The sequence below is a fragment of the Ricinus communis genome, chromosome 7 (genome assembly GCF_019578655.1).
Source record: "Ricinus communis isolate WT05 ecotype wild-type chromosome 7, ASM1957865v1, whole genome shotgun sequence".
In the NCBI taxonomy this organism is placed as follows: Eukaryota; Viridiplantae; Streptophyta; class Magnoliopsida; order Malpighiales; family Euphorbiaceae; genus Ricinus; species Ricinus communis.
This window is the reverse complement of record NC_063262.1, coordinates 24,292,190-24,319,465: the sequence shown is the minus strand read 5'-3', so window position 1 is coordinate 24,319,465 and position 27,276 is coordinate 24,292,190. Positions and strand designations below refer to the sequence as shown.

General features: G+C 30.4%; 3 protein-coding genes across 5 annotated transcripts; 1 reads left to right on the top strand and 2 right to left on the bottom strand.

Moving 5' to 3' along the window:
- Positions 1-310: 310 nt before the first annotated feature.
- LOC8262785 lies at positions 311-6,787 on the bottom strand. 2 transcript variants are annotated; one of them, XM_015720480.3, is made up of 6 exons: positions 6,554-6,787; positions 5,278-5,424; positions 4,662-4,741; positions 2,633-4,516; positions 1,335-1,485; positions 311-1,228 (listed from the first exon to the last, which is right to left on the bottom strand). In XM_015720480.3, exons 2-6 carry the CDS (start codon positions 5,414-5,416, stop codon positions 510-512), a joined length of 2,973 nt encoding a protein of 990 aa, XP_015575966.2. In that variant the 5' UTR covers positions 5,417-5,424; positions 6,554-6,787; the 3' UTR covers positions 311-509. The 2 variants fall into 2 exon arrangements, with proteins under 2 accessions (XP_015575966.2, XP_015575967.2); XM_015720481.3 differs by lacking the exon at positions 6,554-6,787 and adding an exon at positions 5,682-6,219.
- A 10,751-nt stretch (positions 6,788-17,538) lies between these two features.
- On the bottom strand, positions 17,539-21,369 carry LOC8262787. Of its 2 annotated transcripts, none has more exons than XM_048377175.1 (7): positions 20,942-21,369; positions 20,591-20,728; positions 20,381-20,506; positions 19,784-19,855; positions 19,276-19,381; positions 19,141-19,198; positions 17,539-19,091 (listed from the first exon to the last, which is right to left on the bottom strand). In XM_048377175.1, exons 1-7 carry the CDS (start codon positions 21,072-21,074, stop codon positions 17,880-17,882), a joined length of 1,845 nt encoding a protein of 614 aa, XP_048233132.1. In that variant the 5' UTR covers positions 21,075-21,369; the 3' UTR covers positions 17,539-17,879. The 2 variants fall into 2 exon arrangements, with proteins under 2 accessions (XP_048233132.1, XP_048233133.1); XM_048377176.1 differs by having other exon boundaries at positions 17,539-19,073; positions 20,942-21,368.
- A 3,519-nt stretch (positions 21,370-24,888) lies between these two features.
- Positions 24,889-26,046, top strand: LOC8262788 (photosystem I reaction center subunit IV A, chloroplastic). Its single transcript, XM_002521115.3, has 3 exons — positions 24,889-25,246; positions 25,641-25,706; positions 25,796-26,046. The coding sequence occupies exons 1-3, from the start codon at positions 24,992-24,994 to the stop codon at positions 25,898-25,900; spliced, it is 426 nt and encodes a 141-aa protein (XP_002521161.1). The 5' UTR covers positions 24,889-24,991; the 3' UTR covers positions 25,901-26,046.
- Positions 26,047-27,276: the final 1,230 nt, after the last annotated feature.

The following is a 27,276-nucleotide window of genomic DNA, read 5'->3' as shown; positions in this document are numbered from 1 at the left end:
CAACGGGGATCCAGTTTGGAACCCTGGAACTTCCTCCAGTTGTAGAATGCGATCCTGAACATTGGCCCTGACCTCATCGCTAACACAAGCTTCACCTTTTGGGTTGAACTCAGTTTCTCAACTTCAAGTGGGTCGGTCCCTATGGGAAAAAAGGGCACTGACATTTCTTCAATGGCAAAGTACCAAATAAATGAGAAACACAGACAACAGTCATTCTTATCTCTGCATTTTCGCCCGGTATTAGCAGTTTTAACAGAACATATAAATTTAAAGTTATTGACAGTCCGAGATTACATAACAGGTTCGCAGGTGCATATATATATCTATATATTATTAAGATCAATACGAACACCAAAACTAACAAGTTGACAAATAGACAAATAATTTAATCACTTGCAGCATTAAACAAATGAGAGGAGGCAGGGACCACCACTGTTGAGAATCAAATACACAAATGGACAAATAAGAAAGTTGCAATAAATGGAGAGGAAAAGAAAAGGATAGCCTCGTCAAGCCCAAGTTGCCAAATCTACCACAACATCCTCCACAATCTCTGACAGCAATTTATCTTCTATTTCCTTCCCCAAATTATCTAATTCCACTCTCATATTGTCAGCCCACCCTTTCCCCACAACCTCCTTCCTCACCACCCTCTCCACCACCAGGCTGGATCTGTCCTCGCTGTCCTCAAAAGTACACTTCACTTCACTACAAAACCATTCTTTCATTTGGGCCCACACATGGTCAACTAGCATGGGTGATGTCCCTTGTATGAACCAATTATGAGCCCCTTTACATGGCACAACCGTTGTGCTCCTGTCGTGCCCACAACCAGTGATTTCCACGAGTGCTGCATTTACAGAGTCAAAAACAAGTTTCCTCGTTGATCGTCTTTGTCTTCGCTTTGCCTCATGTAAGAGCTCCTTGTCATTTAGGTTAACATATTTGTTCCTCAATGCAGGATCCAACGGACTTTCAGGTGAATGCCATCTGGAAGAAAATGAATCTAAATGCATGTTAACGTCAAGTCCAGCTGCTGATAACAGTGTTTGGATGAAGAATGGCCAGTCTTGTTCTTCCTCCTGAGGACATGTAGAGATAGAAGAGGGTTTTAATGAATAAGGAGTAGCTGTCTCCACACATGAATCGTCCCATGACAAAGTCCTAGCAATTGATTCTATTGGTGGTGACTTGTCTATCAAATTAGACTTAAGAGGCACCTCAGCTCCTGTTACACAAAAATAGTTAATAATTAAAATGCAAATAATGAGTTTACGATGGCTGATCATGCAGAAAGTGAAATAATGGATCAGGAGTTCTACAAGAAAATTTACCCCCACAGTTTAGCCTGAAATTCCCTGAAGGCTCTGGAACTGCATTGTCATCTTCGTCAAATGGGGGTTCTAAAACTGAAATTGGACTTGGTTGATCCTGGTTCCCACCCATATTCCCAGGCATTGCAGGCTTTGGTACCGATAGAACTCCCTGCAAAAAGTCAATTTTATCAATAATTCAAAGTTCAAAATGATTATAATATGACAAGAAATATTCAACCATGAAAGCCAATAATGCATTACTAACCCAAAATGCTATCATTGCCTTTTGAAGTAGGTAAAATGGGACATTGGACAAGTCCATGCATGGATCATGTTAATATTAATAATTGAATATGCATAGAATACATGGTTCAGAAGAGCCCATTTCAGTCTGAGATTTCATTTTTCCATTTACATATTTCCAAAGAGCATGGGCAGACACCATGTCCAATAAGCACACCATGAATGAATTTGCTTAAAGATTGTGCATTGGCACCTACAAGCTCATTCGCATGTTCCCTGCATTCCAGGTGGAACTGCAACTATTTTTACCAAGCCAAAAGAAAGTCAAAAGTAGAAGGGGATATGGTGAGGATTGAAGGGCAGTAAGTGGCAGTCATATCTCTCAGGCGTCAATCAATGTGTTTGTATACCTTGTTGTGTAGAAGAAGTAACAGTCAAGTCCAAATTTGAAGACAAGTAAAAAGACAGACAAGGCACACATTGGTGCATACTAATATTGTGTTTAAGTTTTTCAAGAATTGATTTCTAAATCCAAATTTAGTTTTTTGGTTTAAATGAAAATTCATTTGGAATTCTATCTCATTAAATTCATAAAATTGGTTTCAACTAAAACAAACAATTATCAAATTTGATAAAAATTCTAAATAGATTCTAAATTTATGAGTTTCTTTTGTTATGATAAAACAATCCTTCAGTCAAATATTTTATTTCTTTCTCTTCGTAACTCTCTCTCTCTCTCCCATTTTAATTAGTTTCTTTTTTTTCTTTCTAAGAAAAGCTTAAATTACAAGATAATAAATATGAAAAATATTTCTGAAAAACCAAAATGAATTTTACACTTAAACCAAACACAAAATTCAGTTTATTTGAAATGAACTCTTACCTTTATCATATAGCATACCAAGCACCAAATTCATTTGCAAATGAATTCCATTAGAAATTCATTTATAAATGAAATGAATTCTGCTTAGGATTTGGACTAAACACAACGTAAATTAGTAAATTAACAAAATCGACAATAATAACGGCAAATGCAAGTGAAACAGAAAGGACTAAGAATGAGCAATCAATACCTCTTGGGAAAGAAGCCCTTGCTTTGTTGCCACGCCTATCAAATCTGGATAAGTAGTTTTACTTGATGATTCATGTAAACCAGGAGACAAACAATAATCAAGACCACCATCATTAGCACATATAGATGCATCATCACCAATCTTTCCAGGAGGAGGAATTGGTGACCCTGGTGTTTCAGGGATAGCAGATTGACATTCATCATTAGATTGAGAGACACCATATTTTTCTTTATTTGGTTTCTTATTCCTCGAGAAAAATAAACTAGAAACTTTCCCTCTCAAAGATGATTTTGTGCTCTTTGCCTTCCTCAGCTCCTGGGAAACTTCCGTTTTGCCAGCCTCTGAATCTGAAACCTCAACTCTGAGCCCAGCACCATATACAGTAGAAGACACAGGCACAGATCTAGACCTGAGGAGACTTTTAGGAGAATCAGCCAGTCCTTCCTTGTTTAAATTATTAGTTAAGCAAGAAGTTGATCCCCTTGGTTCTTGTTCCTTATTAATAGTCTCTACCTCAGATCTGGCCGACTTCTTTATATCTGAAAGAGCAAGCATCTCACCCAATGTGCTAGAGCTTCTCCGAGCATTTTTTTGCTCCTGAGAACTCCCATTTGATGCCATCATGGCCCACCTTTCAGAAAGTCGCTTTTTTGCCTCTCTACAAACAGATGACTCAGGAGAACATGATGCACGGCTAAAGGAAGAAGAAGAATATGGGCTACCAAACCTATTGACATAATCCCATGAATGTCTAGAATTAGGGGACATGATTTCTGAATCACTGAGATTTCCCACTGCAAACTCATTTTCTGATTTGTTAAAAGAACTATCATCACCAATATAGCCATTGGAAAAAACAGAAGAAAGGAGAGTTTCATCTCTTCGATGACCCATCCGATTTTCATGCATCTGTTCTGTGATATCTTTTGCCATCTCTCTTGGTTTTTGTGCCTCGTCATCTTCAGCTTCGCCATAAAACTCTTCGCCCTGCAATGTTCTTGGTGATGAGGAAGGTGGTGACACTACAGCTTTAACATCATGAGTCTTCCCAGGGCTAGGCTTCAATACTACAATTCGTGTAGGTTGAGGAGGATATTCTTCAAACCTCTGATTGGCATAAATAGGAGAATATCCAGAGTTATTTTTGTTCCAAACATTATTTTGGCCAGTTGGGGCTGCTTTTGTTGACTGTTTATCACCCTTTTTCATCGATCCTGGAAACTTGTCATTATCAATCACCTTAGAAGGTCTAAGAACAGTGATGCGCTTTGTCTCAGGAGGTGAAGTAGACTGCATATCATACAGATGTGGAGAAAACATGGAATTAGGTTCTTGCAAAAACTTAAGGAATAAATCTCTATTGGAACTTAAAACTTCTAATGCGTCCTGGAACTCTTTAGATTGGCGGCCTTTTTCATCTGTAGCCAATCGCTTTGCTTCCATGAACTTCTGGCGAACAAGAGTCATCTTTCTCTCATTTGGACTTTCAGGATGCCTTCCCTTCTGCGGTGAACTACCTCTTGCATTAGTATTTTGGGATTGTTGCCATATCTCATATACATCTCTGTATTCATTTTGCTCTTCACATCTATGACCTTCACACTGCATTCGCTCATCTAAGAAACTATTGTCTTGCTCCCAGCACTCCATAACTATACCCGAGTGACTTAAAGAACGTCTTGAATAACCTTTTGAATGGCTTCTTTCTGCAGCTGAATTAGGCTGCTGATATGGGAGGGTATCAAGTCCCATCAACTTGGCAACCACGTTAGGTGGATTACATCTAGAATCAACTTCTTTGGACATTTCTCGTGCTATGAGTGTTTTCATGGGTGTTCCATTTGACTTCTTGGATGAGGAGCTTCTTCTTAACTCGGACACAATCTGCAAAGCAGCACGACCCAGTGCGGATCAGAAAGCTATTGCAAATCATAGTGCAACACTGGCAAATGCACACAAGTTCTTCATAAAATCTATTCCTCAGTGATCTATAGTTAGTATTACCAATAAATAATCTGCAAATTTTTACCATTTTATCCTCAATCTGATCTCCAAAGGGTGCATTCATCATCCTTGCCACGTCTGAGCGACTCCTTGAGAGTGAAGAAGCTGCCAAACACCACCTCCATGTCAACAACAGCTTCCAATGTAACATTGCAAAATTGTACGTAAGACAAATCATTATCTTGATTCCCAAACAGGAAGAATTAGAGAGATGAATCTTCTTCTGAATTCCTTGATAAAATTAGAAGAGAGATCCCACAAAAGAGAATCTAATAATTTATATCCCATTTGAGCTAGGAAGAGCAACTTCTCATGTAATACATCTAATTTAATAGGCCAAGGGAGCTTGCCCAAGGAGGCAGTTAACACCTTACATATGTGAGTCAATTTGAAGCTTTCAATTTAAACATTGTAAAATCCTTTGATGATTGGTATAACTAGATGCCAAGCATAATGATCAAGTTACCAGTCCGCACAGATTAGTAAAATATAGCAGTTAAAGAAAATCATAAAGTAAATAATAACTCGTATTCCAAATTGGAACTAGAAAAGCTAAGCACCATGCCTTTGGTTAGCTCGAACAGTGGGTTTTCTTTTTAAGAAAAAAAAAAAGAGAAGAAAAGATTTAAACAGAGAATGACCATCACGATGTGGTTTATCTGTGAGCAGCTTGTTTTCAGTTGCACCATTGCTCAAATCAAAAAGGTTAACCATTCTGCCCAAGCATCCTGGAAACTGTTTCTCTATTTTCTGAGCCCTTGTGCTCTGAATCCCATTCATCTCAGCACCTGATGTCACACAGTTCACAGTATCCTAATGTCAGTGTATCATCTTATATATATATATATATATATATATATAGAGAGAGAGAGAGAGAGAGTGCAGAGACAACAAAAAAAGCAAAAAAAATGTTCATAAACAGAAATGCAGAGAAACACCAAAAAGAAACCCAGAAAAATTGAAGCCAGAAATTAGTCAGCAGCAATGCATTTCACAAAAAGGATGAATCTTGTCAACACTTAAAGAGAAATGCAAAAAAGAGTACCTATTATAGATCACCCAGAACCCAGAGCAAATCCACAAGAGCACAAAAATCCCAGTATGTAAAAAGAGTTTAAGGCTCAAACAAACTCAAATTAAAACCAAATTTAAACTAAAAAAACAAATCATACCCAGTTCACCTTTTCTTTTTCCTTTCCTAAATAAGAAGCAGAAATTTGAGAGGTAAAGAAGAGTTAATTTTTGAGTGAGCAAATGAGTAAAACTGGCACGGGAATCAAGAGCGAGGAGGATAAAAAGGTTTGTTAAGAAAGTAGAAGAAGCCAATCAAATGAAAACAAAGGCCCTTGATTGAAGAGAATAAATAAATTCCAGTGTCATATTATTCTCTTATGATAAATCACATCAAGCTCCACTGGTAGTATTAAAACTTCAATACTTCGAATATTAGCTCAACTAAAATGAAAACAAATTTATTTCTCAAAAAAAAAAAAAGGAAAAAGTCTTGGAGAAAAAAAATAGTAATCAAAAGTATAAAATCGCGTTGTACTAAGACCCAAATTTCCAACAACTAACCCAGAGAAAGGGAAAAAAGAAAAGCATAAATTGACATGATCATAACGGAACCGTAAATTTAGCCCAAGACTATGCTAATTAGAAGACTTCAAAAGAGAAATATATATATTAAAAAAACTTACATAAAACAGCTTCCAAAAGCACGACTTTATAGAGAGAGCAAAATCCAGCAAATTTTAAGAAAGTTTAAAAAGGAGTTGAAATGAGAGAGATCGGAAAAAGAAAGGAGAAAAGAAGTTGAGACCGAAAAGAAAAGAAAAAAAAAGAAAGAAAAGGAAAGTGAGTTAAAAGAAAAAAAGCAATCCTGAAAAGATTTTTAAGAGTTATTGAGAAAATGGAAACCTGGTGGCCGGAATGTGACATTCCGGTGAAGAAGCCCGGGGAGAGGATTGACCGTGAAATGACCGTTGGAGTGGTGGAGATCTGCTCAGTGTTAGTGAGAGAGAAAGAGAGAGGGAGAGAGAGATTAACAATTATGTTCACCGACAGAGTGTCGGACTTGAAATGGGATTTTTGTTTAATTTGTGATTTGATTATTTATTTTTGTCTTGTGATTACGCGCTCTCTCTCTCTGATTAGTGATGGAGAAAGAGGCAGCCTACTCAGATGGTAAACGACATCAGTAAAATAACAATAACCAAAAGAAATTCATTTTTAGTAAAATTAAAATAGTGACAAAAGATAAATAAAAATAAAAAAGATCTGGTCCAAGGTAACATGATTCAGGACTAATGTCTCTTGTCTTCACTTCTGATTGATTTCTCTTTTTATGATGTCAGATTACGAATTCTTTTTAAGTATTTATGAATAGAAATTTTATTAAAAAACTCATCCATTCTTATATTAATTTCTATATGTATCCAATATAATATTATTTTTTATTAAAATAAATAAATAAAACTTATAATATCTATAAGAAAGTAATTTGTTTTAATTTAACTAATTTTTTATGATTAAATCTATTAAATATTTCTTGATGAAACAATATTTTAACTTTATAAAATTTTTGATACTTGTAAAGATTTTGTGATTATAATAGAATAAATAAAATTACAAATAAAGCTAAATTTATGATAAAATTAATAACATATTAATAAAATGGATTAGACTTTATAATTTTATTCAAAAATTTATTAAATTTATATAAATCTTTACCATTGATTTCCTCTGTATACGAGGACTATAAATCTTTTTTGTATTGTTATATCCTCTCTTATTTATTAACTAATTATCACTTTCCATTTATAATCAAAATCTATTTCTTTTTATTTACTCTATTTTCTTTTGATACTACTTTTTTAAAAAATTTATTATAGTATTTTTCATAAAAAAAATATTATATACTCATTATATAGTATAATTTTATTACCCAAAAAAGAAAAAGAAAAAAGGACGGTCATTATATATTACCATATTTATATATGGCTATAATGACAAATAAGATTTTGCAGACTTTAATATTTGAAAATTTTAAACCAATAACAATCTTCTTAATTAAAAAAGAATAAAATAAAATTTCCATAAATTTTTGTATTACTTTTAATTTAAAAGAAATTAAGAAAAAGGTTTGGTGAGATTAGTCTTAAGTATGTTACCACCGCAGCAAGCCCTCAATAGTAATATATCAGAATTACCTAACCTAACATAAATAAATCCGAAATTCCTTATTTTCAAAATTGAATTAAAATTAAACCTCCAATAAGGAAAACTATCCAATTAATTTTGAATTTTAAAAGACTGAAGTAAATAAATCAAATTTAAATTATCGATTCGGCTCGACGGCCTTTGATATTTGAATAATTATGTTTGGTTTGCATGCAAGTTATGATTAATTACTTTAGCAGCAGGAAGATACGACCTTTTAGCACTGTAATAATTGTTGTGAAAACAATTAGATTTTGGTTCAGAATAAATGTTGTTTGGAAAGCAGTGGGTAAAGGGTCTTTGTGGTTAGAATGGACCCCAATAATTATTTAATGTTTGTAAAGTTTGCAAATTTCAATTCAATTTTGGAAGCCGCACGATGGGTTACTTAGAAGGTTAATGTTGCAATGGTTTTAGATGCAAGTAAGGGTAATTTTCAATTGGGAGCTCTTTATTTTCCTTTTATTTTTTTTCTTTTGGTTGTTTCTTCACTATCTCTTTTCACATTCAATTATTTTTTTAATGTACAATTAATAGACAATAGGCAAATGATGTGTGTTGTAGATGTTGTTTCTATTATTTTAACTATAAATAATTAATTAAAATAGACTTTAATGTCATTGATTAATGTGCATATGTATATTTATATTTATAAAAATACTTTTAAGGATATAATTAATATATTAGGATTCATTTTCAATTCAGAAAAATCATTTATTAATTATTTTATAATTATATTATTATATTAACAATTTTATGTTGAAATATGATTATTGGGTTAGTTTTCTTAGGTTTATATCATAAGAAATATTTTTCAATTCAGTCCTCACCAACCTTACAGTAGTAAGTTGAACAACTTTTTAGGAAATTACTCATCTTAATTCTTTAAGTCTAATACGTTTAACTTTATAGTTTTCCTAACTCTTAATCCAAATTATAAAAATACTTCACATGATTGGTTTTAACTTCTTACATATATATTATTGGTCATTCTCTAGCATATTTTGATGTACAAGTATAATTCAATTCATTCATGCACTCTCATATTTTAGAGTGTTGTTATCCTATGAGCCTGCTATAAATCATTTCTTATTCAAACATCTTGCTTTTGCCCCGCGGTTCACTCGCTTTTCTCGTCATACCACTTTTTAGAGCATTCCATGTCTTATTCCGATGTGCAAATGTAATTCGATTCATTTGTACACTCTCTTATTTTAGATTGTTGTTATCTTGAAAACATGCTAGAAATTGCTCTTTGTTCATGCATCTTATTATTACCCCGTAGTTCGCTTTCCTCCTTCATCAAACCGTTTCGTAGAACTAGGTTATCACATATCCACTAACTTTCACATGGTTTGTTCTCGAATCACATATCGATTAGAGAGGTTTTATTTTAATACCATTTATAAAGATCCAACACATGAGATATTATTCATTTTTTCTCCATCTATAAAGATACTATTTTATTACCATTTAACGGTTTTGCTTTCTTAATGAATTTAAAAATTTTTTAAGAGGTCAATCATTCTAAAATTTACTTAATTCAACGCATTAAAATTTACAGTTTTTTCAATACCCTCGTATCATAGAATGTTGTCATCCTAGAAGCCTATGAACAACTGTTTTTTTATCCAGGTATTTTGCTCCTATCTCGACATCTGCTCCATGTTCTCATCAGACTGTTTTTTTAAGTCAAACTATCACATTAAGCATTATGCATATATGTTAAAGAGAAATACACAAATACACATCTAAGTGTCTGTGTTTATTAAATCAATATTAAAAACATAATAAAATATCCTATTTTTTAAATAATAAATTTGTTTACAAACAAGACTAATTTTGTAATACATCAACAAAATCATTACACACGTTAGTAAAATAAATTAGACAAACATTAAAATTTAACCGAATGTTTCTACCGTGTATATATATATATATATATATATTGATTTTATTTTATATTAAATTACTATAATATTATATTTTTAGTTTAATCTTTTAATCTTAGTAATAATATTTTTTTACAGTCAAACCATAAGAGATTTTATTGATAAGCAAAACTTTGTAGGCAACCAGAAAAAACAGCCAAAACGCCAAGATATTAAAAAAAAAAAATTAAAACTGCCAAAATAATAATCTTTAATTAAACTGAAAAGGTAAACTTGATATAATATACTATTTAGGTAAAGTACAAACCAGTACCTTCTACTTGGTTCTTATAATATGGCAATAATGTAGTTTAAATTTCAATAATAAATTTATATTTTTAAGTGATTTAGTTATGAGTTATCTAAATATGTCTAATAATATTTATGAATTTAGTTTTAAAAATGATTTCTTCTTATTTCTAATAAAACTAAAATCTATATATTGATTTATTTATTATAATTTCACAGTAGCTAATACACTTAAATGATTTTATTATTAAGAATATTATATTAATGTAATATCACAGAATCTCAAAACAATAAAAGAAAATGACAAATTCTAGAAAAGGAAAAGAAACAATAAAAGGTAAGCAAATTTAAAAACATGCATGCAGGGGATAAGAGGAGTTACATTTGATACCTTTAATTAAAGAGGAAATTAATGTGACTTCATAATTGAATTGTAATCATTAAAGTTTTTTTTCTTTTTTTGCCTTCAAATTTTGATTGATTCCCTTTGAGAACTATTGCTGAAAATCATTGTATATCATCATTCTGTCTTGATATTGCCCAGAAGGAAAAGAAAAGAAAATAATAATAATGAAGAGGAGCCCAAATCTTCAAAGTTGGCATTTAACAAGAGTTGACATGAGAGATAACCAAAACAAATACCACTTTTGTGCACGACTTCAAAGTTGAAATTATGACCAATGTTTTAAAAGAAAATTAAAAGTTGGAATAATTAAAGAATGTTATCCCTTTTCTATACAAATATTTAACGAAAAATATTACACCTTACTTAAAAAAAAACATTAGTCTAGTTGGCAAAAAATAGTTTTTTCTTTTTCCTTTTTTCAATTGCAATTTAATCCTCTAACAGCTTTTCAACAATGCTCTCCATATATATTTTTCTATTAAATTACTATAATCAACAATACTACTTTCTATTTTATATTATTATTATTATTCTTTTATTGATAAAAAAATGAGTAACGAAATAAATAGAAAAAATATAAAGAGATGAAAAGAAAATAAAAATAATAATTAGTTTTAATCGTATTTAAATAATAAAAAAAATTTTAACATAAAAAAGAAATGAAGGAAAAAGAGAATGATAAGATTGATTACACCCTAATCTAAAGTGTAAAAATTTTTATCTCATGAAAAGAAATTAAAATCTAATTAATTATCTTTTTATTTTTATTAATATTAATATATTTAAAATTAATTAATTTTAATTCCTTCCTTTAATGACTATTTTTATCTAATCAAATAAAATAATGTAAATATTTTCTCTTTCCTTCTCTTCAACTCCCTCATTTTCCTTTAAAATATCTTCTTCTCATTCTCTCCTCTATTCATTGCCCATAAATTTAAAGAAAAAGGAGAAATAAAGTAAGAAACAAAAATAATAAAATATTAATAGAAGTCATTTTTTTGCTGTTCAAAATTAAGGAGCTTGAGGCATTTTTAGAAAAGGAAAATAAATTAAAAATCTCTTGGAAGCTTAATTTTTATATTTACTTATTATAATAGAGCAAGAGCATATGCTAATTATCTTGGACATAATTCTTTATTTTCCAATCACCTGGAATGGATTAAAAAAAATATTTTGTTCTTTCTTCAATAATTTATGATCTCTAGTAAATCTCTCGGTAGGATTCGAACTCAAAAGAAATTTTGACAATTTGTCAGAAAAAAAAAAAAAGAGAATCTTGTAAGATTTATAAAAAATTTATCAATTTCTTGAAAATTTAATAGTTATCATATCTCCTACTTCCTCAAGCGAAACTCTAGGTTGAGGAGTTACTTAGAATGCTGTCAAAATATCAATATCTTTGGTTTCATATTTAGGAGTATCATAAGTCAATTTATAATCTGTTAACACCAGCTTTGAACCCAAGAGTTGCTTTAGTCATTGTTTGTAGTGGCATATATTACGAAAAAATGAAAGAAAAAATAACATAGTTTTGTGAATTGAGAAACGGGATAAAATATTTACTATCTCGTATTTTGTTATATAAAGATATTCAATAAGAAAAAGAGAAGCCAATTAATTAAATTTCAAATTTATTTATTTATTATATTAATAAGGATAAAAAGATAATTAATTAGTTCTTAATTATTTTTTATGAGTTGAAGTTCATGGTATAACCAATTTCAATTTTTATAAGAAAGATTAAGAGAAAACGTTTTCCCTCTATTTTCTTTTTGTCCTATGAAGTCTTAATAGCCAATTTTTTTTCCTTTTCTTTAATTATTCTCTATTAATTCATAATATAAAAGAAAATATTTTAAAAATTTATTTTTAAATATTCAAGAGTAGTATAAAGAAATGCAAACTTAAATTTACGTCAAAAGATATTCAAATACCAATATTTTAATAAAGAACAATAAAAAATGTCCATGCAAATTTTTTTAATAAAAGAAAAAGAAAATAACTTTTGCATTATAAATTTAATAATTTACTCAATTAAAGGTGTTATTAATGATGAATCTTCCTTTATTATATTAGATTCACATCTCTTATCCGACTAAAGATCATAATTACAACCTAAAATTCAAGTATTATATAACAAAATCACTACAAAAGTGAAATAAACCTTTGAATTATATTTCTTTTTTCCTAATATCATTCCTAAATATGATCAAATTATTAAACTAAATGCCCATTTTTGTTTTCTGTTGAGTTAGAAAGATGAGTCGATTCTAAATTCTTTCAAACTCAAATTAGAGTGAAATGCACGATACATGCATTAGACACGAAGAAGAAAATTAATTTTTTTTCAACTAATTTTCAATATATTACACCATTTTATTAAATGAATAATTTAAATATTATAGTTATAAAAATATATATCACTTTCTTATTATTTAACCGTAGAACATTACAAATTATAAAACGCTAATATAATAGGGTTTGATTTTTCTATATTAAAATTTTTATTATATAATAACTAGTTTTACGCATTCAAATATTAATAAATTTTAATTTTTATACATCAAATTATTACTTTTAAGAGTTTAAATATATGATTGTTAAATTTTGATAAAGATAAGGGGGAGCAAAATACTTCTTTCTATTCTTTCTCTTCCTCAAAACAAAAAAAGAAAAAAGATTGCAATTACTGCAATGAATACAACGTCCACAACCACCGCACCTGCAACAATCTTGGAGGATGAAGTACCAGACGAACCATTTCCATTTTCAGCCATGTTGGTAGTCGAGTTTGTATGTCCCGTAATAGCAGCTGAACCACTAGTAAACGAGACACTAGAGGCTGGTTGTTTTGGTGCAGATGCTGGAATAGAGTTTGATGATATAGGCGGCGTATTGGAAACAAAGAGGTGATGGAGGTGGAGAGTTTTGACGGAGGAGGTGGAGAGTTTGGTGGAGGAGGTGACTCTTTATGTTGTTGGCCAATTATATATTCTGCCTTCTTTTTCTTCTATAAAAATATGCATAGTGCACATTGAAGCCTAGTAGTAGTGGCTACTGACAATCTTCAAGTTTTGCATACAAAATAACCAAACATATATGTTGAACAATTTTAGAGGTAAAAGAGACATACTGCCAACCCACTATTGACCTTAGGACAGAAAATCTTCTGTCTACTAAAATTAAAAGTATGAGATGCATAATTCAATTATATATAAAATCTGTCCACACTGATATTCTATATAAAAATAATTTTTATATAGTAATAAAAAAATTTCAGTCTTAATCTGAACCAATTATATAAATAGAAATAAATTCTCTATTGTAATAAGTTATAAAAATATTCCTTTATATAGTAATATTTATATATATAATTTTAAAATATATATTATTATGTTATGTTTTGTCTTAATATAGTATTATTTTGTTTCATTTATCTTATTTGTATAATATGACAAGATATTTATGTATTTTATCTCTGGTTTCTATTATCTCACCAACAAAATTAAGTATTAAGTCAAAAAAAAAATTAATACTCAAGCATCCATTAAGTTATAACCTCCTCATAGTTATGCATTTTATTTAGTTTCAAGTGTATGACTATAAAAAAGTTTTACTGTATATATATTTTTAATATGCCTAATTACTAATTAAATCCTGAACTTTACACTTTCTAATAATTTTATCTAATTGTTTCAAAATTTTAAAAGAAATATTTATGCTTTTAATTTATTGTCAAAAACACTTCTCGGTAACAATTTTTAAAAATATTACAATGAGAAAATTGACGTGGCAAGTCAATTTTGCTTATTAACATAAAAATTAGTGATTAATAAAAAATTATTGCATTTAGATGTAAAATATATGAAATAATACACGTACATGAGATTTTTAATGGTTATATTTTTAAGTTTAGGATAAATTATTTTTGCTGAGTCATAATTATTATTCTTTTAATAAGTACAATCGACTTTCTATATCATTTTTTTACTGTAAAACTTTAAAAAATTTCATTGGAAAGTATTTTTAAAAACAAATTAAAAGAATGAATATTTATTTTAGAAAAAGTGTAAAATTCAGAATTTAATTTATAATTAGGTCTTTTTAATATTTTAAAGTTATTAGAAGAATTTAGAATATCTCATGTATTACAAAATGGGTATTCGAATTTAGATCATTATTAGGATTCATTATTGGGATTGTAAACGAACAAAATGTCTCGTGAACTATTCGAAACTCGACTTAATAAAAAGTTCTTTCAAGATTTTTCGTTAAATTAATTGAGTCGAGTTAAAGCTCAGTTTCGAGTTCAATAAGTTTTACATAGTTTGATTTGTTAGCTCACGAGCTTGTTTGTTTATTGGTTTGCGAGCCTGCTCAAGCTCGAACTTGGTTCATTTAGAAAATTCGTAAACATGCTAGCAATCTGGCTCATGAGCATGCTCATTTATGAACTTTTCTATAGACTCGCTTGATGACTTGATTTCGTATTTGAGTTAATTTCATTTTTAAATTTAAGATTTATATATATATAATACTTATTTATAATAATAATAATAATAATAGATATTTAAAAAATAGTTAACAAGCTCGAGCTCAAACTTGTTTTATTATATAATTATTTAATAAGCTGAATTCAAATTTAATTTGTTTAGCATAATAAACGAATTATTTACGAATTAAACTCAAACTACCAGTAAGCTTAATAAATTTAAAATGAGCGAGCTCATTACAATTTGACTCAGCTTGGTTGGTCACAACCCTGACCATTAATTTATTACTAGTTCAATTTTTTCAAAACAAATTGCAAACCAAAGGACCATATACAAAATATCACGAAAAGAAAACTTTTCGTGGGTGACATTTTAGTTCTTGTACTATTGAAGTAAAGCATCGCTTGCTGAATATTTAGATTTTCTTATACATATAATGACTTTTATTCTTGTACTCATCTATATGGAAAGAATGGACTTTTATTTTTTTAATTAAAAAAAAAAAAACTGATAAAGGAGAACCGAACTTAATGTTTGTGATTGATAGGGCAAAAAATCTTGAATGGGCCATTCAAAAACTCTATTATGATTTTGGTGGAAGAATTGAAAGAAATAGAGATTGAGAGCACATGCAAATGAAAAGGACAGAAAACGTTTCTTTCCATAGCTTGACTTGTGAATTAATAGTGGAAATTTATATTTACAAAATCTGCTTTGTTGAAATAGTTTGATTTATTAACGGCGTTTAATTGGGAAGATGGGGAAATATAATATATTCTTATAGTCATAGAAATGGACAAATGAGCTTTTGTTAGCATTTAATTAGAAGTAAAGCCAAATTCTTATGATTACATTTCTATCTACCGAATCAGATGAAAAGTGCAGATACATATGTGCAGCCAAGAATTGGCAATAATTACTTAACTTGCTCCACTAATTGCTATCATATAGGATTGTGATTACATGTAAATTTCAATGGTCTTCATGGCTCTTACTATACATATACGAAAAGAAAAAAAGAAGCAAATTTAGAAAGAAATAATTGGAGGTAAATTGTTTTATTCTCAATTAGTACCATGACAGTTGCATGCGGTATTAGTAGTGATGGTTTAAACTATCATTACAGAGTGACATTCACTTATATAAAGGTTTTAAGTACATATATAAATAAAATCTTATGTTATTTTCTCCTCACAATAAATATCATATAACTTTTAAATAGTGTACCAATAATTTATTAATAAGTAACATCTAAAAGATGAGCAATACTAACTCAAAAGGAAGCTTAGCCTTTTATAGTTCAAAACTAAAGGCACTAATATTTTATCCAGAATAATCTTTTTCCAACAAATTAAAGTTCAAATAATTTTATGTGTATTACCATTTTTATTAATAAAGAGGGAAATATTTATTGGTAGGATTAAGAGTATGAATTGGTTCTTTCACCCAACAAATTCGAACTAAAAAAGAAAAAGAAGAAAAAAAGAAAGAGATTCATTTAAAAGATTCAATGTCTCTCACCAAATTTGTTTTAAGATTATAGTCAATTTTGTTTTAGTAAAACTGGGCTTACTTCTGAGTTCTTTTTGTTCTAAAAAGAAACTTGTCAGGAGTAAAAACCCTTGTAATTCAAAGCAATGCTAATAAACTTTACTTTGATCATAAGCTGACACAGGATAATTAAGAGAAACCCCACTGTGATAGAAGCAAAATAAATATAAATTATAAAGCTATAAAATATAACAAAAATAAAATAGTCTATTGCCACCTTGCCCTGGTCAAGCTTGGCCACCTTTCCTAACAGCGCAAAAAAAGAACATTAGGACCCATCTTGAATTGCCTTTCCTATGCGGAAGGTGTGGGGCTAATGCCAGGTGTATTTGTCCTTCTCTGGTTCAACTAATAAGTTCAATGGAACTAGTTCATGTTTGGGACATTGATTATAGTATAATTCTAAAGTGCTCTTTAATTCAGATGTTAGTAGGAGACTATTGGACAAGCGAATCTGATGCCTCGGGGCAATACCCATTATTACATTAGGTAGTGGCTTGAATGGGATTTCATTCTTTGGCAAATGGTAACATAAATTAGCAACTCAAGTGAACATTAATATTATATCTAAAGGAAGACTGCATATCAGCTTTTATTTTGCATTGCACACAATTGCATGATGACCGATTGTTAGGTGAGCATCAAAGTGATAATAAGTGATTTTATGATCTGCCCTAATGGAATCATTGACTTCAGTGTCAGGTTGTAAATGTTAACAAAAACAAACATATACTTCACCAACTGAAAGTCTAGGGATCTTGTTAAGAGAAGAGCTAGTATGCGAATGAAGTCTGGAAAATGCGTATGAATTTATGGTGGATGGAAAAAAATTCCTTGACTGGACTTAGAGTATGACTGAAGGTAAAAACTTGCTGGTCAGATCCAAGTTTCCAGTGCTCATTATGCAAGCACAAGTAATAAAAAGTACTAAGCTGTGTGCTGTTGAGGTTACCTTAATTTTGCTAGACAGGATTCTCCATCCGGTTGTCACTATGCATTCGGTCGAAGGGTTAGGCATTATTGCATCAACTAACTTTCAGGACACAAAACTCAGGAGTAAATTGATCTTAATTGCTTCTTGTTCGACAGCAAAGAATTAGGACTTACTATAAATGCACCATCTTCAAGCTAGCTTTCTACAATTGTGACTTGTGAACTTGCCTTCGACATCTTTATCCTTTGCTTGTCATCCAAAAAATCAATGTGATCACATTGGTAGCTGAACGTTACACAACATGTTTCACAAGGCATGGCCTGGAAGGTACGACACAAAAGCATATATTTAAGCTTTAATCCTACAACCTCAAGAACTTTGAATGGCGAATTAATTTGCTACATGTGAGAGCACAGCAACTCTTTAGTAAAGCAAGGACCACCAAAAACACGAAGCATCAGAATTTCACTTCATTGTCATCAAAATACATTTCTGCCTTAGAATCATACCATTGTGATTTACCTAGCAGCAAGGGACATGCCTTCTCTTTATCAACTGACATCTGGAAATAAATGGATGACAAGTCATGGACATTAACTTTATCTTCAGAGAAATGATTGATGTTTTCTCTTCGACTTAAACCATCTAGGTATTTCTCATTATTATCCCAAGTAAGAAAGTATGAAGACATGCCTTCATTTTGGGGAAATTCAAGAGCATGGCAAGTATGCGAATAATGATTTCTCCAAAAATCACTTACTGGAATGCACTCTGGTTCTAAATAAAAATCTTTTCCAGTTGAAAAGCAGTTTTCTGTTCCAGGACAGTGATGCTCATCATTCAGAAGCCTTCTCATAACCCAAAGGTTACTTTGAGGAGAAAACAAGATGCTGCCACCTTGGCATGCGGTGTTACAATAAGAATACCCACTTAGATTCAGATGGTTTTCAGTGAGTGGCAGGGATAAAGAAAAGTCGTTAAGAACTGAAAGTACGTCATCCTTAACTTCAAGAGAACGTTCTCCAAGAGTATGGCTCCTGTTGCTGACTGAAGGAGAGCACTGAAGCAAAGGCAAATTTGAAGGATGATAGGGGAACAAGGATGGTGTACCTAATCCACTTGCAATAAACCCGCTATCCAAATTTTGCTTCTGAACTTCACCATGCGAGCTAGATAGAATGGGAAGAAGGCTCAGCTCTGCATTTTGACAATGAATAGATAGGTTGCTTTTATCTGTCATGTCATCAAAATCCCAACCCAGCAGAAGAGTGCAGGGCTTTCCTCCAAGCAGCGGCTCAATGGGATAGTGGAATTCAGCCAACTCCTTAAGATGTCTTGATGTAAGAGAACCATGTTTTTTATTATGGAAGTGAAATGCTGAATCATAATTAAGCTCCATATTTGTGGTGTCAAGGTAGGTCCTGTGAGAATGATGGCTTTGAGAGTTGGGATTTGGAAGCTCTTTCTCTTCTGGTAATTCCAAAAAACAAGATGAGAAGTCCACATCCAATGTTTGCCCATGTTCAAGTTCTACATAGTTGCTTGTAGGCGTCCAATGAGATTTCTTATAACGCATTTCTGACTTCAGAGGAGGGAGAGACCTGGACTTGATATCAGTCTCTAATTTCCCCATCTTTAAAAGCTCAAAACTCTGCAAGAGAGCATACAACTGGTTACCTAGAAGAATTTCTCCACCCAAAATGATCAAAGGATCATACCTTTTCCTCATTGCTTTCAGGTAACAGCTTACTAAGCAGCGCAGAAACAAAATCATACCTGAGAAAAGTTCTTATTCGATGCATGATTACAGAACAGTTAAAATGAAAAGGCTTATTTATAGTGATTTGTCTAACCCTTTAGCGCAGAGTTCATCAACTTCAGGAAATGAGATATCCGCAACTAGCTGACGCAGTTTCTGCCTTTTTCTAGAAAATATGTCTGCATTCTTGCATGGGGACCCTGAAGATTTGAAACAGTGATTTGAGTTTAGCCAAGCAAATGGTTTAACATTCTCAGTTTAATAAGATAATTGGATGCCCAACCTAGGGAGAAAAGTCTAAATAGGGGGAAAAAGTAAAATGGATAACCGCAGGTTGAAATTTGCATTCTGCCTGCTTTAATGGATTCGACTTTTAGAATAAAAAATAATATGAAGATCAGGATTCCGTAACAGTATAAGAATGACAGCATTATGCTGAAAAGAATATTATAAATATGTCAACTGAACAAAAAAAGAAACAAGAATCCCCAGATGTTGAAGGATTCCATATTTTCTCCATTATCTCACAAGTTAGAATCATAATGGATTTTTCTTTTCCCAATTAAGGATAAACCTGAGGTTTTAACATCTTAGTAGCTTACCATATTCCTCCATGTTTTCATGTGAACCGTGTAGATCTGCTAAGGATGAATCAACTTTCCTCATGTCTATCACTGCCAATAAACAGAAGAACTCTGGTAATTTTTTCGAATAATGGAACAATGGAAGAGTTTTATTTTCAGTCCTATTGAAATTGAGTACAAGAAACTTATGACATAATTATGATTCAACATCACTAGATTACAATAAAAATTGGAAAGTAGTTTAGATCATGTAAATACATGTAAAATAGCTTCTTAGTAAATTCAACATGTTTGATAGTGTATATCCAAAGAGAACAATCCCTTTTTATCCTTTGCAGGTGGCCAATAATCCTCTCTTACTTCTGGTTGTGCTGTCTGAGTCATATGAATTACCTCTAACCTTGTAAGTCTCCAACTGTATAATCTAATCTGGTACCATATGCATAACTTAGTTATCTTTATGTGTGTTAAAGTCGGGACTATGATCCATACGGCGCATCCAGTCATGAGGAATTAAATAGTGAAACAAAAAATAATGGAACCCAGTAATCAAGTAACATTTTATTTGAGCACCAAACACATTACACCAATGCAAACCATGGAGTTGTTTCTTACCTGACTTCTTTGATGCATTCACTGGTGGCGAAGGGAAAGAAACAAAATTATCTGATGGTGGTACATTTTTAGGGCGCAATGAGAACTTTAATTCCTTATGGCTATTCTCAATAATGTTGCCTCCCTCTGCATAATATAAACATGCACACAAATATGTAGGTAAAAATGCAGTAAAGAAAAAATAAATTCAATATATTGTCTCAGACTTACCCCTACAAGAAGAGTCACTCGCTTTGAAGATTGAGCATGAATTTTGAGCTTGATGAAGTGAAGGTTTGTGAAATCTATGACCTGCATCTTCTTTAAATTTCTTAAAGAACGAGTATTCTGATGTTTTAGGGTTATCAGCTGCAATTAACATCAAACTGTTAGTAATTTTAAAACATTAATTAAAAATTTAAAACAGGATTACAAACTCACATCTTGGAGCCTGATTTCTTTCTGAAGAAAAACGAAGCTGTTTCTGGTGAATTATCATTTTCAAGTTGTGTAATTACCGAACAAGAAAAATATAAAACGAAACTCTAATTGGAATGAATATTTGCTACTTGGAGGAATTACCTTGAGTTTCTCGACACGCAGCAGTGTTCAATCGGGTTTTGGAACTCCGAACTCCGTGGAAACCTCTTGGAAACGCAGAACGGATTGGCGATGAATCGTCGCCGGAGTTAATAGTGAATTTTTTTCTCTTCATTGAAGTTAAAGTTCAGGCAAACCCGCATTGGGCTATTGGCATTTTGGATCAAAAAGTCTTGCTTTTTGTTAGATTATGGCAGTTACATACTTATTCAATTTTCAGGCGCCAAAGCTCCGACAAAATTTAACGTCAGTTTGTTAAAAGCTTTGCCGATGGATGGGTCAGTTAAGCTCTCACCACGCCCCAGCTGGCTACTAGTTCGACGTCGTTTGCTAGATAGCCCATGAATAGCTAGCATAGTAGCATGTGTGTTTCTGCTCTGATTTCTGTTTTCCCTGATTTTTTCATGAATTCTTTTGTAACCTTTATATTTATACATTTAAATTTATTTTTTTAATTATTTTATTATTTCAACTTTTAATATAATTTATGATTTTTATACATATTTTAATATGAATTTTTCTTTAACAGGTGTATGTGTATTAAGTATAAACATTCTAATATCAAAGAATAAAAACAAATTAACATCTAAAAATATTTAAAAAACTAACAAATACAATTAAAATATTTTATTAAATTAAATTAAAGTTAAAACTATTAAATAATTAAAGAAATAAATTTTAGATGACAATGTATATCATTTCTCTTTATAAATATATTAATACAAATAATATTATATTTATTAGTAAATGAACAATTAATGATATAGTTATTAGAATTATTGTAATTTTTATGAATTTTTTAAATATTTGACTATGACGTTTCTTTTACATTGAATGATGATTAAGTTAGCCAATATTAAAATTTTTATTTTTTTAATTTTTTATTCATTCTATCCATTAACATTTAAATTAAATATTAATATATAAAATTATTTATTAATTATATTTATATTTTATTAATTATAATATAATATAAAATATAATAATTAATAAAATAATATCATATATCAATTATATAATTAATTTCGTATTGAGATGTCTATTTGAAAATTTATTAAGCTATACAGCAAATATTCTTGAAAAATCGGAGGAAGTCCAACCCTGTCGCACAGTACAACCATCCTATTTTAGCCTCGTTTCTGACCACCCGCTTAGAGCGGCGGAGATGAAGGCTCTACTAATGGAAGCCTCTACAAGACTGAGAAAGATAGTTCAGGGGTAGATTTGTAATTTCAGTCTTTTACAGGCCTTTGTGCGGAGTGGGAGTTTGGGCTTTTGTTTTTTGAACCAAGTGTTATGCACCTTGGGCTTTAAACCCATTATTGATTCTTTTTCACCGGACTTGTGTTTTATGCAATGCTTTTTAAATGAATAATTTAACGGTGCACGGTTTTTCTGAAAAATATTTTATGGTAATTTTCTTTTTATTGTATTTCTTTTAAATTTTTATTTATTGAATTTTTTTTTTAGATTTTATTAGGAAAAAGATATCAACAATATACATAGAAGATACTCAAATGATAATTTTAAAATTTTATATTATTGTAACTTTAATTTTTATTTTATATTTTTTTTTATCTTTTTAAAATTTCGTTAGAAAAAAATATTAAAAATATTACCTAAATGATAACGAAAGAAAAAAATACTAAAAGTATATTTATAAGATATCAAAATGATATTATTTTTAATTTGTATTATTATAAATATAGATATTATTTTAGATTTTTTAGTTTTTTTTAATATTTTATTAGAAAAAAATACTAAAATTATATTTAAAAAATGCCAAAAGTTTATTTATTTTAACTTGTATTATTATGAATTTATCTTTTAGAATTTCATTTGAAAAATATACTAAAAGTGTATAAGTTACCGAAATGATATTATATTAACTTGTATTACTGTGAAATCAACCAAATGATGTAAATTTATCATATTTTATATTTTTATATTTAGTATTCATGAATTGAATAATATAATATGTTGTTTATAGCAATTAATATGAGTTTGATAACATGAAGTTGTGCGTTTCAAAAAATATATTATAATATATTAAAAATATAACAAATATAAATTTAAATACATAAAATTTAATTAAAATAAAATTTAAAAATATATTCAACGATAATAAAAATATAATAAAAAATTGTCAATAAAATATTAAAAGAATACTATAATACAGTTCCAAAAAAAGTTATATAAATAAAATTTTTGAAAAAAATGTAAAAGGATTTTTAAAAAAAGAAATTGTAGAAAAAATATCATAAAAATAAAATTTGTTGTGCGCTTTCCCAATAATCTTGTAAAAGTCTCTTTTTAAATTGGAAAATTCGTTTTTAGACTCTTAAATTTTTCATTTCTTATTTAGTTTTCATTTTTTTTTTAAGAACTTAATGTTTCTTAATAAAAATAAAAATAAGAATTTAAGAGCATAATATAATAAATAAATATCCGATAAATATATGCAAAAATTTATAATTTTAGAAAAAAATAAAAATATAAAAATATAATAGAAAAATAAAAAAATAAAAAAATTTAGAAACTCAATATAATAGAATTGGAAGATTTAAGAGATTATTTATAAGTTGTACTTTATAAATTCCATACTACATACTAAAGATATAGCTTTAAGTGAATAAGGAATTTCTTTAAACTTTTGTTTTTTATAAATCAATTTTCGTATATTATAATAAGGTCAAATTTTTAATCCAGAAGAAGAAGAAATCATGTACATTAGTTTAGAAAATTTGCAAAGAAAATCTTATTCTATAATTAATACTTTAATCCTGCTTTACCTTAATTGTTATTTGAACAAGTAAAAGTTATGTCTTGATGTGAGTGGGATAGTATTTCTCTTTTGTATGTCTATGAAATTTTAAAAAATCCAAGCATCTCAAAAATAGATAGAGTTATGGGTAGGCGTTTTTCCAGAGATTTTTATTGTATCAATTATCTTTGTGTAATTCTTGTTGAAGCATATACTCGGGAGTGGTTGCAAGACGGACGCTTTCAAAATAGACTTTCAATTTATTAGATAAAAAAGGCCACTAATTCGCTGCCGAACTTATTTCAAATTTAAGAATTCTTATTTAGGCAGTTCATACCATCCATATATAGTGTTTTAATTTAAGATTTCAATTCTTCCATATTTCAACAGTAATATATTGTTTCATTTTCAAAATATAAAAAAACAGGTGTTTTTATGACCATCCAATCAATTTTGTTCCATTTAATCCCTATTTCATGACCACATATTTCCTTTATACTAAGAAATATGAAATCCTTCTCCTGTTACATGAATCCAATTTTCATTTCAGTAAAAAATAAATCTAGCTAGACTTGATTATTCCAAAATCATATCCGTCAATATTTGAGCTTGAAACGGTTAAATTTAGAGATTGATTTGAATCAAACTTGAACTGTAGAAATTAATTTAGGGTTAGTTGCTCCCTAACTCAAATAGAAATCATTGGTCTGAAAAAAATTTAATTTATTTTTTTATATTTTAAATTAGTTAGAATTTAATTAAAACCGGTCCACAATCACCCAAAAAACGATTCCTAGCCGAATCCAAAAGCCACAAAACCGTGAACTAGAATTGCCAGTTCGTGAACAGTGGGCAGGCGTAAATCCAGCTAGTGACCAAGCCAACTCAGGATTAAAGATTAACCTCTAACGTCTGGAAGATACCAAGAATCTAATAAAGAAAATTAGGAAATGGAGCCGAGTCAAGCTCACTGGCTAACTCAGTGATTCTATGATCCGAGATAGAGAAAAGGATGACTTGTAATCACATTATCCAAAGATTTGGGGTATATGGGATATGGTGCACAAGTGGCAGCACCCTAGTGGAGGAAACGATTGACATTATTTTCCAAGATCAGATAATTCTCACAAAATCCAAATACAAAGAAAATTTGTGTTCATTAATTCAAAAGCATCTCAATCTCTCACTCCCCTGTCTTTTGTTACTTTTATCTTTGTTTTAATTTGTGGGTTTGGCAATTAGAGAGAGAATTAGATTGAAGCAGAAACATGGCTAGCTGCAGCATGGCATCTGCTGCTTCTGGATTCCTGTTAACTCCTAATGTTCCTGCCAATACCAATTCAAGTTCTAGGAGTAACATGGTGTATTTCCCTTCAAAGAACAACAATATCAACAATTCTAGGCTTGTCGTAAGGGCAGCTGAAGAGGCTGCGGCTCCTGCTCCTGCCACCACCACAGCACCAGCTGAAGGTGAAGCTCCAAAACCTAAGCCACCACCAATTGGACCCAAGAGAGGAACTAAGGTGAGTTGATCATCATTACTTAGTACAGTATCCTTCAGTTAGTTTCTTGCACTGAATAAAGTACTATATGAAAGTTGTTTATCTTGGCCCGGTGAAAGTATATGTCTAACTGTCTTGGCATGTCATAATTGGTGGCTTCAATTGTCAACCCTGTGACCTTGAAAATATATCGAGTTTCAGACGTAGTGTTAATGCATTAGACTTCAAAACCCTGAGAGTAACCCCTAGGTATCAATTGATTCTGAACATCATGACTTAGCTCAGTGGGTAGTGAAATCGAGATTTAGAAAGAGAAAAAACTGTTATTGGCCTTTTCAAGAAATGATACATACAATAAGCAAATAGCCTACAGGGTAGCACTGAAATGACAGTTTGCATGTGTTTGAATGCACAGGTGAAGATTCTGAGGAGGGAATCGTATTGGTACAATGGCATCGGATCTGTTGTAGCTGTTGATCAGGTTTATGTCTTTCTTTTCATGCTCCATAAAGTTGTTTCTAAAATAATATTGTTTACAGTTATTTAGTGTTGATTTTTGCGTATGTACAGGACCCCAAGACACGCTACCCAGTTGTGGTTCGATTCGACAAAGTTAATTATGCAAATGTATCTACAAACAACTATGCATTGGATGAAATCGAAGAAGTTAAATGAGTGTGATACTGTCTGTGTTGTAATCCTGATTTTTCTATATTACTCCACTCTCTAGCTTAAGCCCCTTTTTCTTCCTTTTTTTGCTTATCTATGTCATGAATGTGTATCATACTCCCAAGTGATCATTCTCTTTCTGTTCCTTGTTATCTTCCATTTCCTGCCTGCCTGCCAAGATTAAATTTGATCTTTCCTCACAGTAGAACCACCTAAGTGGCAAAACAACTTGAACATGCATGGTTTTATTTAACTAATTTTTATTAGACAGTAAAAGAATTCCTTTCCAGTGTTCGAGATGCCATTGTTGCCCAGTGTCCATCCACTAACTAAGATTTTCATACCTCTTAAATGAAGGGGAGCCTGAACAGACTATGAACAAAGCTTACATAACACAGACTCTAGGAAAAGATACTCCATGCAAACCCGAATCATAATAGTCTGGTGTGAGTTGTTGTTCTGTGTTGCCCTTGAAGCTCTTCGAGTTTGAATGGATTCCAAATATTACCTTCTCTAGAGAAAATAAAACAGAAATCTCACTAGATATTGGATGATTTTTCCTCATCATGATCATTATAAAACTATACCAGCTTATTTTATGAATGTTCTTCGCATATGACTTGTTGAAGAATTTCATAATATATGTGTGTACGTATTCGCTAGCTTATAAATATAACAAAGTCGTTAAGAGAGAATGAGTATTCAGCTAGTCTTGAAGCAAAAATTGCCTGTCAAATGTCTTCCAAGAAACATGAAATTTAGATCATTTATTTAAGCAAGATTTGCAATCACTCATGACATATAGCATTCATGAAACTTAAATAAATCACTCATGATTCAAGTATGAAAATGATGGCAATATTGTATATTTATATCCTTGCATAAACTATTATCTCTATTACTTCCTATAAGAAAAGAGAAAGAACAAACAAAATTGGCTATGATATGGAAAATGTCAAGATGATTGTAACTCTTAAACTATTGGAAGAAATTAAAATTAAAATTTGAGGGTTTTTTACTAAAAATATTCCTAAATTCAATATTGAAAACTAATAATGAATTCTACAGATAAATCATATCAAATATTTCAATTTTAATTTATTTTCATTTGATGTAAAATAAAATATTTATATTATCTAATAGCAGTGATTATCTTATATGATATAAGTAATGCTTAAATAATTATCACCATACAAAATGAAAGAGTTTCGGTCTTCTCATGCTTGTATAATTACGATTCTTATCACATCTCTCAAATATATTTCTCCTTTTCTAATAAAGAAAAATAGAAAATATATCTTCAATAAATTTTTAGATTCTCGAATTAAAATCCCACAATTATTATCAATAGATTATGGAAAAGATAGGTATGTAGTATGTGT

What these genes read in the sequence shown, in the direction of transcription:
- LOC8262785 (XM_015720480.3), bottom strand. Translation starts at nt 5,416, where the DNA reads ATGAATGGGATTCAGAGCACAAGGGCTCAGAAAATAGAGAAACAGTTT. An exon ending in AAGGGCTTCTTTCCCAAGAG is followed by an intron (nt 1,486 to 2,632) that starts GTATTGATTGCT and finishes GACTTTTTGCAG; the next exon opens with GGAGTTCTATCGGTACCAAA. An exon ending in TTTCAGGCTAAACTGTGGGG is followed by an intron (nt 1,229 to 1,334) that starts GTAAATTTTCTT and finishes TTTGTGTAACAG; the next exon opens with GAGCTGAGGTGCCTCTTAAG.
- LOC8262787 (XM_048377175.1), bottom strand. Translation starts at nt 21,074, where the DNA reads ATGAAGAGAAAAAAATTCACTATTAACTCCGGCGACGATTCATCGCCA. An exon ending in TGCGTGTCGAGAAACTCAAG is followed by an intron (nt 20,729 to 20,941) that starts GTAATTCCTCCA and finishes TGTTAATTGCAG; the next exon opens with CTGATAACCCTAAAACATCA. An exon ending in TGAAAACATGGAGGAATATG is followed by an intron (nt 19,382 to 19,783) that starts GTAAGCTACTAA and finishes TCAAATCTTCAG; the next exon opens with GGTCCCCATGCAAGAATGCA.
- LOC8262788 (XM_002521115.3), top strand. Translation starts at nt 24,992, where the DNA reads ATGGCTAGCTGCAGCATGGCATCTGCTGCTTCTGGATTCCTGTTAACT. An exon ending in GACCCAAGAGAGGAACTAAG is followed by an intron (nt 25,247 to 25,640) that starts GTGAGTTGATCA and finishes TTGAATGCACAG; the next exon opens with GTGAAGATTCTGAGGAGGGA. An exon ending in CTGTTGTAGCTGTTGATCAG is followed by an intron (nt 25,707 to 25,795) that starts GTTTATGTCTTT and finishes GCGTATGTACAG; the next exon opens with GACCCCAAGACACGCTACCC.